The sequence below is a fragment of the Salvia hispanica genome, chromosome 3 (genome assembly GCF_029641045.1).
Source record: "Salvia hispanica isolate PSC_SH4W2 chromosome 3, Shi_PSC_v1, whole genome shotgun sequence".
In the NCBI taxonomy this organism is placed as follows: domain Eukaryota; kingdom Viridiplantae; phylum Streptophyta; class Magnoliopsida; order Lamiales; family Lamiaceae; genus Salvia; species Salvia hispanica.
In genome coordinates this window covers 40,644,803-40,661,897 of record NC_142694.1, presented here as the reverse complement: position 1 = coordinate 40,661,897, position 17,095 = coordinate 40,644,803, and the positions used below count along the sequence as shown (strand labels likewise).

Below are 17,095 nucleotides of genomic sequence, written 5' to 3'. Positions count from 1 at the left end.
TTCTTCTTTTTGAGGTAATTATATTATTATTCTAAAAAAGGTTTATCATAAAAAAAATTGCACTTATAAGTATGGATAAAATGATTGTGTCGTATATTAATCATCATTCACACTTTTAGTATATGAAAGTTTGAAGAATCCACTTAATAACTACGGATACAAAAAGTATAAGAAAACCAAAAATTGATCATTCAATTAATTTTAAAAATGTACTAGTACAATATTAGTTTTTTTCTTTTTTCGTTTTGCATTTTCATTTTCTTTTTCCAGCTTATTAGATAAGATTATATAAACACCTGTTTTAGTTCAATTCAATAACTTGATTTTTATCAATACTATGACAGATCAAATAAAAATACTTGGATCAAAATAACATTCTATGTTTCATCTTCACCAAGTTCTCCAAATGCAATTTATTTTTGTTGGGCATGTGGGTGAAAAATATTGATAAATTGATATACCGTACGTATTATACTGAAAGATAATGAATAATACTGATTTTGCATTATACTAAGGTATTCGTAAGTTCTGATATGATAATTGCATAAATTATTGATATCGCATTACACTTTTTTTTGATATCGCATATCATACCACAATATATACTGAAATATTTGAGGCATCCGAGATATATCGAATACCGATATTTTTGCCGAAATAAAATTGGTCTATTTCTATTTTTGAAATTTTTTTTGCCACTTTTTTTTATCCTCTCGATCACTTACCCATTTTATTCGTTTTCTTTCCTCTAACTTTACTAGTCCTCATTTAAAACTTGTAGCATTCATAAACAAAATTATTTTCGCGGCACGTGGACTACAATACCTGTTATTATGTTCCAAAGAAGTGGAACGATTGTAAAAAAAATAAACCAACATATATGGGCCTCAATTTCAAGTTTTATTATTTTCCTATTTGAAAATTAAAGACAATTGTTAGTATAATTAGCAAGGTCATCACAAACCCAAAAGAGGAAAATCAGATAAAATGATGATATATTTATATAAAAAAATCTACATGGATCCACCCATGAATTTCTTAATGCCTTGACAATGAAAAGTGACTAAGTTGATAGATTATGTACAAATTGATTAGATTTGACCACAATGAAAAAAGGAAATTACTTGATAATCCCATGGTGACAAAGTTCTATTGACACATTGTTGATTCCTAAATTGTGTAGAAGAAATTGAGGACAAATTGTTGACTTGCAACAAACTTGGACTGGATACGACGTCGTAGAGCGGGAACTCAATGAAATCCACCACAAAAGAATCTCCCCCTCTTTACCCTGATACAGTGAAACCCTCAAACCTCAGCCCTAAATAGAATTTAATCCCAATAATTCAATTCCTCTCCTCGTAGATTTTGATCCAATTTCACCTTTTTCAACGCCAAAGTTTCACCCCTTTCGCCAAAATCCCCGTATTTACACAGCTATATTTGTTTTTACAAAATCCGATTCTCCTCAAATTCCTGTCTCCTCTCTCTCCTTTCCCTTCTCTCTCTAAAAACTGAGGGGTGAAGAACCTACCGCAGCTCCAAAAACCCATTATTCACGTACCCCAGCAATGATTATTATGATTGTCTGATTTTGCCCCTTTTCACGTTTTGCAGCAATCGCCTTCATTATTATCGGTATTGTTTGATGATTCGTGCAAATTATTGAGCTTGCTTTGGGAAAAACCCCAGCTTTATTGTGCCCATTTGGTTTGAATCAACATTCCTGGGCTGCTTCAATGCAAGCCCTTGATCTCCCATGTAACCCATCTCTTGAAGATTCATCCGCCATGCCGGAGCATTACTCGCCGATCCACCACCACTCGCCGGAAAATTCGGAGAATCGAAAGTCCGGTGTCGAAAATAACACCAAGGGCGAGGGTATTAAGGAGACTAATGTGAAGTCAGCTAGTGAAAATAATGGTAATAGTAGTGTAGTAGCGAGGAGGGAGAGGCCGTCGAGGGCGTGCACGCAGAGGGCGGCAGCAAGGCTGCAGGCTGCAGCTGAGGCGGAGGCTACGGCGGAGGTGGAGAGGAAGAGGAAAAAGAAGAGGAAGGAGAGGTTATCGGCGAGGCTGTTGAAGGAGGATTCGGAGGAGGAGGATGGTTATAGGGAAGAGGAGGAGGAGGGCGGAGAGGAGGAGGAGAATGGGGAGGAAGAAGGCTCTACTTCGTTGGCACAATTGCCGAGTAGTAGGGCAGTTACACCTCTGGTCGGTGAGCCAGAGGCTTCGCAGCTGCCTCGGTGGAATATTCGGTCCATGTGGCAGTTGGCTTCTATTCTCAATTTCTTGAATGTATGTTCAGCTTGAGAAAAGATTATAATAGCAACTAGTTCTAGTAAGATTTGAGCTTTGTGGAGTTTTGGTTCTTTGAAGCTGATGTGTATGTTTTTATTTTTTGATGTGAGGTGTAGGTATTTAGGCCTCTATTGAATGTCAAGGTGGAGTTTTCAGCAGAGGAGTTTGAGACGGCCTTGATTAATCCAAATAATACGCTGGCTGAGATACATATGCCATTGTTAAAGGTTAGTCTTGTTACTTCCCTCTTTAGTTTCCTAATTGTTAGTATAATTTTTTGTTATTTGATTGTCATTTTTTGTTACTAGTTTATAGCTCGTTTGGTCTATCCTCTGAATTTCATGTTGTTATTATAATTTTTTTTTATTCTTGTAATGTAGTGGTAGTTGTTTAACATTATCTTTTGACAGATATATTGTGTATCTCCTGCTTGGATTAAGACTCTGTAGTAAGGGATTGTCTTAGCTACAAAAATAAAAAATAAAACTAAAACAAGTTGCGGGCATTGATTTTTCCTTGAGTGAGCAAGCATGAATTTCAAATACTTTCATAACTGCCTGGATGACAGAAAAAAATCATCTTGATGGAATATAGGTATGGATTATGATGAGAGTGTGCTCCTAATGCCAGTGCTTAAGGTCTTAGAGACTAATTTAATGATCCTTATTTCCTTTATTTTCTAAATCTATCCTCTTTTTTTCTTTTTCCATTCTTTTGAGTTTCACGGGGCTTCCTTTAGAGGATCATTGTACTGCCCATAGTATTGGAACCTTATGAGGGATTCTGTGAATTATAAATGTAAAGGGCGTGGAAGATTTCTTGAATGAACTGATCATTAGAGACTCAGTGCACAATTATTGCTCTTTTTGTTTATGTGAAGGAAAGAGTTGTTGAATTTATTAGCAAATTTAAGGTATCACATGTTATAACTGGACGATCAGTGTCAAAGTATAGCCAACATCCATTCAGATCACTCCAGTGGCATGCTCAGTAGGACATAACTCTTGGAAATAATCTATAATGACTAGATTTGCTTGACTAAAGTAATTTCTTTTGTTGTGTGTTTACTGTTCTGCAGATGACTAGTGGCCAATAATGCAATATCATGCCCATAAGATCGAGTTACATGCATTTATTGTGACCTAGAGGTGTCATTTTAGTTGTTTTCTTTTCATATAAACTGGAGCTGTTTAATTTGTTTGCAACCCATTCAATCATTCAATGTAATTCATGTATTGTTATCATCATCTCAAGAGTTCATAGGATTGTAACCCTCACAAGAAAGATCACCTATACAAGTTTCAATTCTCTGTTTTAAGTTTCCCGAGTGACATGGTTTTCACCAATCGGTACCACTCTTAGTGTCATGAATATGTATGTTTTTTTATCTCTCTTGATTTTGGTTCAAACTATAGTTTGTTATAATCCTAGGTATAACATAGAAAGGTTATGAGTTCCTTATCAGAACTCTATCAAAATACTTCATCATTACAAATTTAACTCCAATGAACAGCATTATGCAAGTTAAGGTGAGAACTGCTTGTATTCTTGTGTTTCTGCTTGACCTTTTTTTTTGATAAGGTATGTATAGTTGACTAGTTGTCAAATTGCTGTTTGATCAAACATTGTAACCAGTTCTGTTTATGCTGGTATTTCGCTTTTCGTAGGCCATTCCTCCTATTACCAGAATGGCACTTAATCATGATACTTGGATTACTGTTCTATGTAGAAAGCTGAGGGATTGGTGGCACTGGGTAAGCTCACACTAAATACTGAAAATTTAATCAATCTTTCTCGGAGTAATGCTGGATTTACTTAGTATGGTTCTCTGCTACAGGTTGCTGAAGGAGATTTGCCGATAGTTGCATCACACAGGTGAGTAGATTCATATCACAACAAAGTCCATTTTTTGTTGTTGTATTTGTGTTGGTGTGCATAAGAAACACGTGTTTATATGCTCAAAAGAGTTGAGTTTTGTTTGTTTTAGGACCGAAATTGAGGCATACAACACACTTGATCCTGGGATGCGAGTGGTTATTCTGAAGGCATTATGCGATATTCGGGTTGAGGTATTAATATCGTAAATTATTCTCTTGGTGGTAGCTGTCTTAGCTTCAATAGATAAACTTTGCCCATTACAGAATTATAATATGACATATGGGCCTAAATAGTGATTTTGAGTTATTCTAATTATAAAATTTGAACAATCCTGGATTCATATGCAGTTATATGCCTCTAATATATTATTGCTCTTTTTTTTAACAAAATTTCATTGACATACACTCCCCCCGGCTCCCGCCCACGATTTCTACTAGTGCTAAATTAATCGTGTTGTCTTCTGCAGCAAGAAGATATACGGAACTACATAGATGAGTCATTAAAACATGGTGTTCAGCTCTCAATATTTCGCAAAGAACGCCTAGGGGGCGATTCTTATGGAGTCTCATATTGGTAAATTACAGGCTCTGTGATGATGGATTACATTTTGTTATCTATGTAAATAGTTTCTATTGATGGTGTAGCTCTACCATGGAGGTGCCTCAGTGTCTTACATGCATGCTTCTGTATTCACTTCATTGTGTAGAATGTAACTTTGAAAGTTATTTATGGATGCTTCTTACTCTCTAGGTATGAAGATGATCCCATCATTGGCCATCGACTATACAGAGAGATTAGGAATGTTGAGGTGAAAAAAGGAAGGGGAAGGAATATTCCACCTATTCCTCATTCATCATATCAATGGGAAGCAGTTGCCACTAATTTAGATGAATTCCTGATTGTTTCTGTAAGTCTTGATTTTTGTCAATTCTTATTGATATGAATATTTCTTGAGCAAGTGTTATTTTTGTCAATTCTTATTGATATGGATATTTTTTTTAGCAAAAGTCAGATTCTTCTCTTTGTCCCTTTGGTTTCCCATACTGGTTGTATTCATTACAAACACATGAAATTATACAAATCCATTCATATTGCATTGAACTTTACACTTTTCCTTGGTAATCATCTCCTTTTCCAGCCTGGAAATGATGTCAAATGTATATGATACATGCTTTTAAGAGCCTTGGGGAGTTTGTGTCTGATAAACAGCATAAGATTCTGAGTAAAAGCCTTGCGGAGTTTGTGATAAACAGCATAAGATTCCGGTCCATTACACTATGTCGGTCAATCAAAATGTATTTTTTGGCAGTGTGGTAGAAGATGGTTATCTACTGGTTCCTAGACTAGCAAAGGTTGTTGATTCAAATTCATTCGTACTTAAATTCAGTCGGAGTTGCATGTGTTGGGTGGTGTGTAACAGTGTAAGATGATTGCTTGGCTTTGTGTCACTCAAGGAGACTGCAAAATTGCACTTGTGTCAACTTCATGTTAGATTCTAGATGCCAGGGTATAATGGTTTTATATTTTATGCAACCTAGCTAGTCGGGGAGGCGAGATATAGTGCTTGTAGATGGAAAAAATGTCATCGCCGTTAAATTACAACTTGTAAAATTCACTGGATTTATGATCTAAGAGGCCACAGTTGAATTCTGAGTGTGCACCTGATTGCTGTTTTTTTAGTTGTCTGGTCTGAATCTTATTTTCTTTTCCATTGCCCGACCTCATATCCTTGGCAAGCTTACAACGCGTACTTTCTGAAAATTCAACTTTACTTTTATTTCTGGCACATGTTTTCATTGTCAATTTTATGTTTGTTGCTTACAGGAGAAGCTCTTTTCAAGTAAAAATAGAACCGAGGTGTCTGTTGGGAAGAAATTGAAAAATGTCATGCTTCCTGAAATTGAGAAGGTCCACAAGGTGGTAAATTGTTCTATATCGAAAGATGATTTTCCATGCATTTTCTTTTATTTTGGTCATTGTCCTGCGTTAAGTTAATTAATCCCTTTCTTGAAGAGAACATCTTATTAGTTTTAAGCATTTCCTGTATATTGTGGTTGGTTCTAAGAAGTATCTTCATGCAGATGAAGGAGAAACTGTTAAAGAAGCAACATAGACAAGCACTTATGCTTGATAACATGATTGGCATGGATGGTATGGCTGCCGGACGCTCTCTCCGTGATAGAAAACCCGTGACCTATACTTTTGGTATGTGCCATACAGCTTCTTAGTAGACTTCCGCCCTTGTTTATGCTTTGGATTAATTTTTCCCAGTCCACCATTGATGCTATTCTTCCATTTTTTGCAGATGATTATGATCGATCAATAAATGAAGCTATAAAGGTCACCAAGTGAGGATCTTAGCACCCAGAACTTCTACAACTACTTGTAACATTACTTTTCCTTATATTTTATTTTCGAAAATTTTCACCCTTTTTTCTTCTTATAAACCATATCAGGGCGAACAAGCAATCACCCGAACCTTTTGATGGAAGAGATCCTCCTGTGAAACATGAATTTTCTCGAAATGGTAGATTGGATGGCCCATCACACCACTCTCAAAACCTCAATTTCAGCGCTGTTTCTCCCAAATCTCCTTACGATGATGATGGCGATGGTGATGACGATGATGGAGAATTTTATGAAGATCACAAAACTGAAACATTAGACCGAGGGTATGATAATTCACTCCCCCGGATTGTTTTGTTTGCTTGAAAGTCTCTCATCATTCTTAATGAATTTATAAATTACTTGTTTTTTTTTGTCTTGTAGTGATCGCCGGAGGCAAAGGCCTGAACGTTATTCAGTGAATGAATACGTAGAAGCAGTCTCAGATGCTGAAGCAGAATTTGACAGTGATGATGACATAGTTGGGGAAGTGGTTTATGATGATGAATATCTTAAAAGAAAGAAGCGAAGGAAGATGTCAAGTAGCTCCGAAGGCGATGAGGAGTACCACTGGGATGAAGAAAATCATGAAGAGGAGGAAGAGGAGGAGGAAGATGATGTATTAAGTTCCAGTGAGGATAGTGATGCGCCACCACGCCGAACCAGAGCAATGCCCGGCCGAACTAGAAGGGAAACAAAACTGAGATCAGTTGGTGACCTCCAGCCAGGTCTCAGACGAAGTAAAAGGGCCGCTCGTATCAATTATAGACAATATGAGGTGTCTGAATCTGACAATGAACAAACAAAACCTGAGAAATCGAATGCGCCAGACGAGCCCTCATACTCAAGTGGTGGTGACGCAGAGTTCTCAACCAGTATCCAAGATTCCGATGAGAAAATCAGTAACCAGGAGGACATCCAGGATATCCATGCCGAGCATCAGCCTACTGAGGAGCAGCAACCAGAGGCGGTTGAGGAAAAGCCACCAATTCCACCAGAACAAGAGAACCACAAAGATGAAGAAGTTGAAGGGGTGAGCAAAAGACGTTTTCTTGATCTTAATGAACTTGCTCCAGGTTCTGGGTTCGACGATGGTCCCAACTCAATGAGAGACGAAGACAGAGATGACTTCTGAGCATCCCTTCTACCAAAAGAGAGGAGCAAAAGTTTTACCTTGATGAGGCTGATACGTCTGGTTGATGATTTTCGTGGCAGTCCATTCCATCTGTTAGAGAGTTCTTACTTGCCAAAACTCAAGCGACGTCCCTCTTGCAGTTTATTTATCTTTTCCTGCTGGGAGTGTCTTTTTGCTGAGAAGATGGTGTGTAGATTAAGTCGGTTCTACATTATGTTTTCACTTTTAAGAAAGAAAAGGCACGGATGAGAAGTTCTGTTGGGAGTTCTTACTCTTCTGATCGAGACGTTGTACAATAGCTTAACTAATATTTGCAACAAAAGTATTCGCTTTTTATTAAACTCTGTGGCTCAGTGTTATATTTCTCTGGTTAACATCTATGTGTTAAAGTGTCAAAATGATGCCTTATGTCTAGATAGATAACTACTGTGAGTCCTATGTCGTTTACTATTACCTACCGACTAAATAGCAGCTGCACTGTGGTTGATCTCTGCATCTTTAACTTCTGTGCACTTGCTGTTCTTTGTTTCCTCAAGAATGCATATGAGATTTCGAAGGCTTTGCTCTGGACCATCTTTTGCAGATTTTGGCATGAGGTTTTCCGCAACATCAGCAGGTGATATCTCGACCTCCTGGATCAGCTCCTCGATGGACTGGAACAATGGATGTGCTTCAAGTTCCAGGTAATTCTTCGCGAGCACTTTAAATCCTTCGTATTTGCAGTAAGATAGCTCGATATGTTTGTCCATCCGGCCCCTTCTTGTAAGAGCTGGGTCGAGCTTATCCACGTGATTTGTTGTGAATACGATTAATCTCTCCCCTGCACAAGCAGACCAGAGGCCGTCTATGAAATTCAGCAGGCCTGAGAGAGTGACCTTGCTGTCACTCTCTTCCTTCTCATTCTTCTCCTTACAAGGAGAAGTCTTTTTTTCTACTTTTCCAGGCTTCTCCCCTGCAGGTTTCTCCTCTTTCTTCTCCCTCTGGCCTGTTAAGTTGAGGGAGCAATCGATATCCTCTATCACGATGATTGATTTAGCAGTCGTGTGTATCAAAAGCTTCCTGAGCTCTGTGTTGTCCTTCACTGAGGTAAGCTCGAGATCATAGACATCATAGCTGAGTAAGTTAGCCATGGCTGCGATCATCGTAGATTTTCCTGTTCCGGGAGGGCCATACAGCAGATAACCCCTTTTCCACGCCTTGCCGATTCTTGCATAGTAATCTTTACTCTTTATGAAAGTCAGCAGATCCTCCACGATCTCCTCCTTCTTCTCCGGCTCCATTGCCAGAGTCGCGAACTTGGCTGGATGCTCGAACACGATATAACTCCAGGTGGTAGACTTGCCATTCGTGTAGAGCCTCCGCGGCCTGTTTGCGGCCCGAATCTCTCTCCCTCTCTTAAAGACATGCTGCAGGTAATCCTCCGTCATCATCTTCTTGTAGCACTTGTCGAACTTGAGCTTGTAGTACCTCTGCTCGGGCTCCGGGTAGTACAAGGCCCCGGTGGCCCGGGAAGGAACCTTCCCGGAGATCCATTTCACCTCGACTCCGTTGAACACGTCCGTCGTGTTCTCGTACTGTTCCATGCTCAGCATCACCTTGTTCTCGTTCGTCATCAGGGCCTTGAGCCGTTTGGCGTCCGGCAATTTCTCGCTCAAGTACGCAGCTACGAGGCCGTAGGCCTCGTGGTGCCGGAGATGACTTCCAGCGTACTCGTGGATCAAGACCTGGATGTCCGGATTCAAGAATCCGGACAGCCTCTCGGTGAGTTTCTCGATGTAGCGGCGGAGCTGCTTCGGGCAGTTCTGCCGGATCATGTTACAGCAGAAGACGAAGGTGGCGATGATGGACTGGTCCGACAGCCTCTTGGTGAGTATCTGGATGTAGCGGAAGAGGAAGGTGACGATGATGGACCGGACCGACCCGAACGACCCGACCATGCCCGGTATGCTCTTTACCGGAATGGTCATTTGGGGACGGTAATTTTTTCTTGCTGTTTGATTGATTTGGAACGGCAAGAAAGTGGTGAAATTGGGGGCTTTGTATGCTTTTATAAGCATGAAAAGTAGGGTAAAGGAGAGAAGTATATGTGTATCATAAGATTTGAATGCATATAATATAAGCCTCTATTATAGTGTATCATGAAATTTGGAAATTTGTTATACCTCGTGTCGAAAGTTTGAGAGTACATAAATCGGTTGTATATTTACTTTTCTAGTACTATATTTTATTTTTATTTTTCGTAAAGATCTTTTTGAGATGTAAAGATTTTTTTTTTATTTAAATGAATCATGCGGAAAATTATAAAATAAAATCATAAAATTTGGTTAAATTATAGTTCGATGCAAATTTGAAAATTAGAAAGGAAAAGATTATGAAATTCGAATTTGTTTTTAATTATTTCTTCATGGTGGTATTTTTTTTATTGAAATTTTATTTGATATGCCAATAAAAAAATACACATGGATGTTAGTAAACAATATTTTTTACCATGAATAAATCCAAACTTCATAATTTTGTTAATTGAATTTCAAAATTATGGAAATGAGTAGAATATCATCAAATTTAATGGTTGTTTTTTTATAAATTGGTCTAAAATGAACCGTAAAATGAAGTCAATTTTAGTCAATCGCATGTGAAACATCTTTTTGTACTACTATGTATTTGTATAACTGAAATATGAAGAAGAGTCCAAATTTAGTGGTTTTTATGGTACATTGCTCCAAATCAAATCTTAGATCGAAGATTGAAATATAAGGTCTTCCTAATCAAAGTTAATCTCATGTGAAACCTCCTTTTATGTGAGTGTATTTTTGTATAACTAAATTTAATGATTTTTATGGTAAATTGCCCTAAATAAATAATCGAAGTATGAGGTCGCTCTAGTCAAAGTCAAGAAACCTCTTTCGGTACCACCGAGAGATGAGCAAAAGACGTTTTCTTGATACATATATTCACTTACATTAAAAGATTAACTTGTAGTAGTTAAATTAATCTGTGGAGTTCTGTCTGGTTAACCAATAACATTCACAAGACTTGATCTTATCTAATTTATCAAATCGAACAACATTTTGCATTGCATTGAACATTGTGCAATATGCTTAATTTGTACGACAAAATTCGTTAACTCTGTGCATATTTTTATTTAAACACGAGCCTTTGAACGGTAGTACTCCCTCCGTCTGCCATTAAGAGTCCAATTAACTTTTGTCTACTCGTTTTGTAAAAATAATATAAATAGTTAAAATAGAGAAATGGTAAAGTAAGAGACTATTTCTCCACTTTATATCATTTTTATAAAACAAGTACAGAAAAGTCAACAGGACTTCTAATGAGGGACAGATGGTGTATGCTAAATATAAATAGTTAAAATAGAGAAATGGTAAAGTAAGAGACTATTTCTCCACTTTATATCATTTTTATAAAACAAGTACAAAAAAGTCAATAGGACTTCTAACGAGGGACAAATGGAGTATGCTTTATTAATTACTTTGTCTTCTATATCAAGACTTCCAACTCCTCTGTTGTACGGTTGCACCCAATTTATAAATATATTGTTACTTTTATTAAGAAATTCAGATATAAACAATTATACTGTGATATGTATATTTCCTTTTTCTTCTCTTATAGTATTATTTTTTTCTTTATTTGGCAGTATATGAAATTAAATTAGACCGTCCGACAAGTTAAGATCCGTACGAGGTTGTGCAAATCACATGTAAGAAGAATGAGAACAAAAAGAGACGGTGACAGTCACATAAAAAATCTGTGTGCCTAAGTTCTCTAATATATTTTGGTATGATTAGAACAATTTTATCCATGTTTAATTCTTGAGCATTTTTGTCAACTAGCCTTACTTTAGAGGATAATGGACAAAATCAATTTAAATGTATATACTTAATCTAAACAATAGTGCTAATACATCGGCATGCTCGGCGGTTGCCCCTAGTACGTCATCGCGTGCTCAACCACTAAGCATGTTGCAGCGCTGCCCATTGCCCGTGCCCAATGCATGCTCGGTTTCTGCGATTAATGGTTATGCCTGCAAAAGCACGTAGATGGGTGAGACGGTTGTGGCCTGCTACAAATCTCACCCAATTTTTATATCTTTTTTATAAAATTCAAATGCAAAAATGAATTTTAACTAAAAAGATTTAAATTTTCAAACGGCTATATATATATATATATTATTTATCTTTTCCCACCTATAAATATACCTACACCTCAACAATTTATACACAACTCACAATTTTTTATTTTAGTTGTTAAATAAAATTGTTAATTTTGTTTCATTTTATCATATATTAATACATAAAGAAAAATAAAATAAAATAATAAACAATGTTAAGTGCTTTTGAGTGCACAAAGATGCCGAAAATGAAGATACCACTTGGGTGTCTAAGTGCTTAAGATTTAAGTATTTAACCACGTGATGGCTGCAGATGCCCTTAAAGTGTCACCAATTCTGATTTGATATAGCACAATTTATAAAATCAAACTATCGAAAGAGGCAAACACTAAACAATTCTAGAGAGTGGTCACTAAAAATCAATTTATTCATTTGAATTGCCAATTAGTACTAGTTTTTATGTGTTCTATAGCAAATCAAACCATAATTAGCTAAAGATCATATGATCAATTGCAAAACTAAGTGTAGAAACATTAGCTGCACATACATTCATCCTATGTTCTATTCTTTTCTATAAAACGACGTCGTTTAGCGAGCTAACCAATCTTGAGAGGCTCAGGAACATTGCCATCAATCAATCTAAAGCAGCAAAAAAATTTGTTTCTAAGGCTAACTGTTATGTTTAAACACCATATGGATCTCTGTTCGTCATCTCACGTTGCAGCACAGAGGCTCCCCTTGCAGTTTCAGCTTCTGCCAGAGGCAGATCATCTGCCTTGGTGACTGATAGTGTGCGGTTATGTAATGCTCTATGCAGCCGAACTGACAGAAATTATGGCTATGAACGTACTCTACCGGTCTCGTTTTGTTGAACTTCTCCACCCACATTCCCATGCTAACATCTTCCATTTTGAACAACTGTCATTAAAGGAAGCATCATCAGTTTTTTCATAGATCATAAGCACATTAATGTGATGGTGGCAAAAATGTGCAACTTTACCCTCAGCTCGTGCTTCTCAAAATCGGATAGAATGGCCTTTGCAATGTCGGACGAGATTATGTAGCCTGGCCCGTTTGCATAAGGCGGGTAGACTTGTTCTGGCCATTCCTGAGCCACCAAAACAGAATAAGGCCAATTCCATTAGTATCATGGTTTGTATGTTTTCACCATTACAAAGAAATTATATGCATGAACCTATTTTGAGACAGCTTATGCACACACAAATTTGACCCTACAAGCTTGACAGCACAGATTAGCACGCGAACGAGAAGCTTTACTGGCTAGAATTCAACTGTTAACAAGCAATAGAAACAAACTGCTTCAAAATAAGGACTGCATTTCACTGACTTGCACAAGGCCTGCTGCATTCGAGCAGTGAACATTAGAGGTTTCGTTTACCGGTTCTAAATACCTTAAGACGTCTATTTTCATCTCGAAAAAGAATTTTTCAAAAAATCCTATTGGTTTGGAAGATATACGTAAAATACCACAGCCTACCGGAACATAGCATTTTTCGGGTAGTTCACTTCTAACAATTTTTACGAAGGCGGAATTAATATACAGGATGGAGTAAAGGACCATGACGAGGAGGAACAGACCTGAAACAGACTCAAGGAAGGAAAAAAAACAAGATTGGCGTATTACCTCATAAGTAACGGTCCATTTGCCACTGCGTAGGGGCTCGTGGAAGTAATTCATGTTTCCAACATACAAGCTTCTGCCATCTTTAATTGCTGTTGCTGCTTCGATGACTGCATCTACTCTAACAAATGTGTCGTCATCGCCCTTCATAATGTGACGGGCTGATACGGTACGAACCTGGAAAAAACGATACTTGGTTAATTTATGCAGGAAAAGGGTTGTGAATCGTTCGATTCTTGAACCTATACTCACCCCATATTCGCAGATGGCAACGGTTTTGAGAACGACAAGGTCGTACGTGTCCTTGTAGGGGACTATGACGATATCTCCGAAAAACTCAGCTTCTTTCTTGACTTCTTCATTCACTTCCCTTTTCTTATCCTGTCCAAATCAATTTTCAAAAGCAATCAGCAGAGGTTTAAAAAAAGACTGCAACATCTTTCAAGAGATCAATCGCTTTAACCTACCATAGCCACGAAGAAACGAGCAACAACGTTAGATGATCTGATTAGCTTGTGCTGCATCCAAGACTTCCTCACGGCCATCCTCTCTGCGAAGTGGTTGCCAGCTGAAAGAATGCCAATGAATAGTTCGACTGGTTTATTGGGGATTGGGGGGGCCTTCCATTTATCAGACAACTCGAGATGTTTCTGAGGAGCGAAACTGGGGTGTGACGTGGGCAAGGAAGCAGCAACTATGGCTAGCACATCAACATGCTTATGCAAATACAATCCAGTGGCGTCCTCAATGGCGAATCCCTGAGATACGTTCGAATAGAATGTTGGAGAGTGGTGTCGGAGATGTAAAGTGAAGACGAGAGAGTTACTCACGGTGTGATATGGGAATGAGGTAACATGCTTTCCATCAACATTCACATGGAAGCCCTGCAAGCCGGCCTTGATTGTTAAAACAAACAGTTTTTCTTTGGCGAAAGGGAACTCGTTCTTGCCATCTGAAATCCATTGCTCACATTGGACAAATCCATCCACTGCAATAAGCAGAAGGAGTAGTCCATCATTTGTAATAGGAAAAACAATGCATCAAGAAACTGCATAAGAATAAACATCGCGTTCCAAAGTTCAAGTTGATGATAGAAACGATCCACGAAGATCAGAGGCCGGTTCCTCTATGGCCGAGCCTCATTCAACCCATGATGGTAAAGGGTTATACATATATGCATCTTATACACTACTTCTTGAGTAATGTAAACACGAGCACAAACACGGAACGAACACAAACATCATCTAAACCACATGAAATTCCTAATTCTTTTGATTTCACTTCCAATATATTCCCACCATCTCCATCTAATCTACTTTTTGCCTAATGTAAACACGAGCACAAATACAAAAACGAACACGAACATCCTCTAAACCACATGAAATTCCTAAATTCTTTTGATTTCACTTCCAATATATCCCCACCATCTCCATCTAATCTACTTCTCGCCTAATGTAAACACAAGCACAAACATAAAAACGAACACGAACATCATCCAAACCACACGAAATTCCTAAATTCATCTAACTTCACTTCCAACACATTCCCCTCTCCATCAACACTCAACGCAAACACATGAAACCACTCAAATCAAACAATGAAAAATCAAATCCAAATCCAACAACAGAGCAACTCCCTCCTTCCAACTCACCAGTCGGCTGATCAGCCTCCGACCTCCACCCTTCACATCGCTGCGCCTCTCCCCACTGCATCCTATAACACGTGTTGAGCTCGATCACAGGCGCCCCGCTAAAATCCCCATCCAACCGCGGATTCAAATGCAGTATCCGCGGCGGATCCTCCCCCTCCACCGTCCTCAGCCCCTGCAGCTCCACCAAAAACTGCCCCGCCACCGGCCTCCCCACCACCGTGACATGCGACCCCAGCGTCAGCCCACACGGCAGCACCGCCACGCCCCCATCCCTCCCAAACTCCTCCCCTGTAATCAAAACAGAGGAAGGGCACTTCTCAACCTTCTCACTCACATTCCCTTCCACACCACCGCCACTCCCCTCGAGCTCCCCCCACAGCCTCCTCCCCTGCTCAACGGCGTCGTTTGCCGACTTCAAGATCCCATTTTTACTCCCCGGAGACGGAATTGCAGTGAAATTCAAGCCAGAGAGCAGCCTTTTAGGGAGCCGCTCGATTTCTACACGTTTTCTTGGTTGAAACAGAGCATCAATTGGGCGAATCGGAGACTCTCTTCCCTCCAAAATTTCCATCACAAGCTTGGAATCTAACAAGCCATTAGCGCTGCTGCTGTACAGAATTTCTTGGGAAACAGAGTGAATCCCGTTTTTGAACATATGCAAGACTTCGAAGATGAGCAGAATTGAGCCGAGGGCGATGAAGAGGGTTTGAATGCGGGTTGATTTTTGCCGGCTTAGTGTAGCCAAGACGTCTGATTTCGTCCTTTTCATTTCCTCAGTTTTTGTTTCAAGAAATGGGAGGGAAAAAAACAGGGGATGAAGCTATCTGTATAATCGCGTTTTGTAATGGCGAGTTTTCATGAAACAAAATGAGAGAAAGGAAGAAAAAGCAGAGTATAAGCTGAGCACAAATCCTGCTTCACGCATATATAGGAAGAGAGTTCTTGTAGGGACGGTCAATTCTTGATTTGGTAGGCAATAGACTTTAATTTTGACTTGAAATGAGTCAGCCATTTATTGTAAGATTCTCATGCATTTAAAGAAATGTGAAGGAATATAGTCATAGCAACTATAATCTCATCTGGCTGACTGTACGATTTATAATGCACAGTCAATAATTTAGACGATAGGTTGAGATAAAATTGGAGTAAAAGTAGAAGAAATGGTAACACTGACAATACGAATTTTGGTGCAAAATTAATAAAGTAAGGAAAAGATAAAAGAAAAAAAAATGTTAAGCATTTAGAGAATAGGAAAGAATATATTCATAGTAAGTTAATATTAATATCATTTTTATACTCTTTACGAAAAATAATTTTTATCTGTGCACTATACGAGTTATAATGAGCAATTAATAAAGTAAAAGAGATGTGCAAATAAAATTGGAGGAAAAAAAATTGTAGAAGTATTAATAGTAGACGGCTCGAATATTAATAGTATAAAATTAGTAAAGAAATAAGAGAGATTAGTTTAAGCATTGTTAGTGGAAATATGACCCATATTTTCAAATAAAGAAAATTACCATTAATAGATTGAGACTACTAATGGTGAACGGCTCAAAAATAGTAAAATATAATTCATTTTGAATGAAGGTAGTAATGAACTATTAATCTTATTTTCATATTTTGACTATTTACGAAAATAGTAATGTGGATGATACTAATTTTAATATGCGATTGATAAATTAGACGAGAAAGAAGCAACGCATTTAAAGTTTGAAAGTAAATGAGAAAAAAATAATGAAAAATTTTCATGAGTAGAATAAAGCTAATTTTGGTGAACTCATAAAAACAGAAAAAAGATTATTTTTTAAGGTATAATATAGTATTAATTGAATATGAATATATAATGATTTAATTACATATGATACTCATTAATGAAATGTAGTCAAAGTAAATTAAACATTTAATAGTTGACACTTTTGCAATGATTAATGAGATACTTTAATAGCTAAGATTTTTGTTATAGTTTGACTTGCTA

At 37.9% G+C, this 17,095-nt stretch overlaps 2 protein-coding genes and 1 pseudogene across 2 annotated transcripts; 1 reads left to right on the top strand and 2 right to left on the bottom strand.

Moving 5' to 3' along the window:
- Positions 1 to 1,311: 1,311 nt before the first annotated feature.
- On the top strand, positions 1,312 to 8,039 carry LOC125213058 (DDT domain-containing protein DDR4-like). The gene is made up of 12 exons (XM_048113410.2): positions 1,312 to 2,297; positions 2,417 to 2,527; positions 3,968 to 4,054; positions 4,138 to 4,175; positions 4,288 to 4,369; positions 4,645 to 4,751; positions 4,929 to 5,085; positions 6,003 to 6,095; positions 6,260 to 6,383; positions 6,484 to 6,526; positions 6,635 to 6,850; positions 6,948 to 8,039. The coding sequence occupies exons 1-12, from the start codon at positions 1,740 to 1,742 to the stop codon at positions 7,696 to 7,698; spliced, it is 2,367 nt and encodes a 788-aa protein (XP_047969367.1). The 5' UTR covers positions 1,312 to 1,739; the 3' UTR covers positions 7,699 to 8,039.
- LOC125209993 (AAA-ATPase At3g28580 pseudogene) lies at positions 7,149 to 9,706 on the bottom strand (annotated as a pseudogene).
- Positions 9,707 to 12,311: 2,605 nt separating this feature from the next.
- On the bottom strand, positions 12,312 to 15,948 carry LOC125217012 (hydroxyproline O-galactosyltransferase GALT6-like). Its single transcript, XM_048118830.2, has 7 exons — positions 15,118 to 15,948; positions 14,297 to 14,454; positions 13,934 to 14,224; positions 13,719 to 13,847; positions 13,470 to 13,643; positions 12,825 to 12,932; positions 12,312 to 12,742 (listed from the first exon to the last, which is right to left on the bottom strand). The coding sequence occupies exons 1-7, from the start codon at positions 15,884 to 15,886 to the stop codon at positions 12,533 to 12,535; spliced, it is 1,839 nt and encodes a 612-aa protein (XP_047974787.1). The 5' UTR covers positions 15,887 to 15,948; the 3' UTR covers positions 12,312 to 12,532.
- Between the last annotated feature and the right edge of the window lie 1,147 nt (positions 15,949 to 17,095).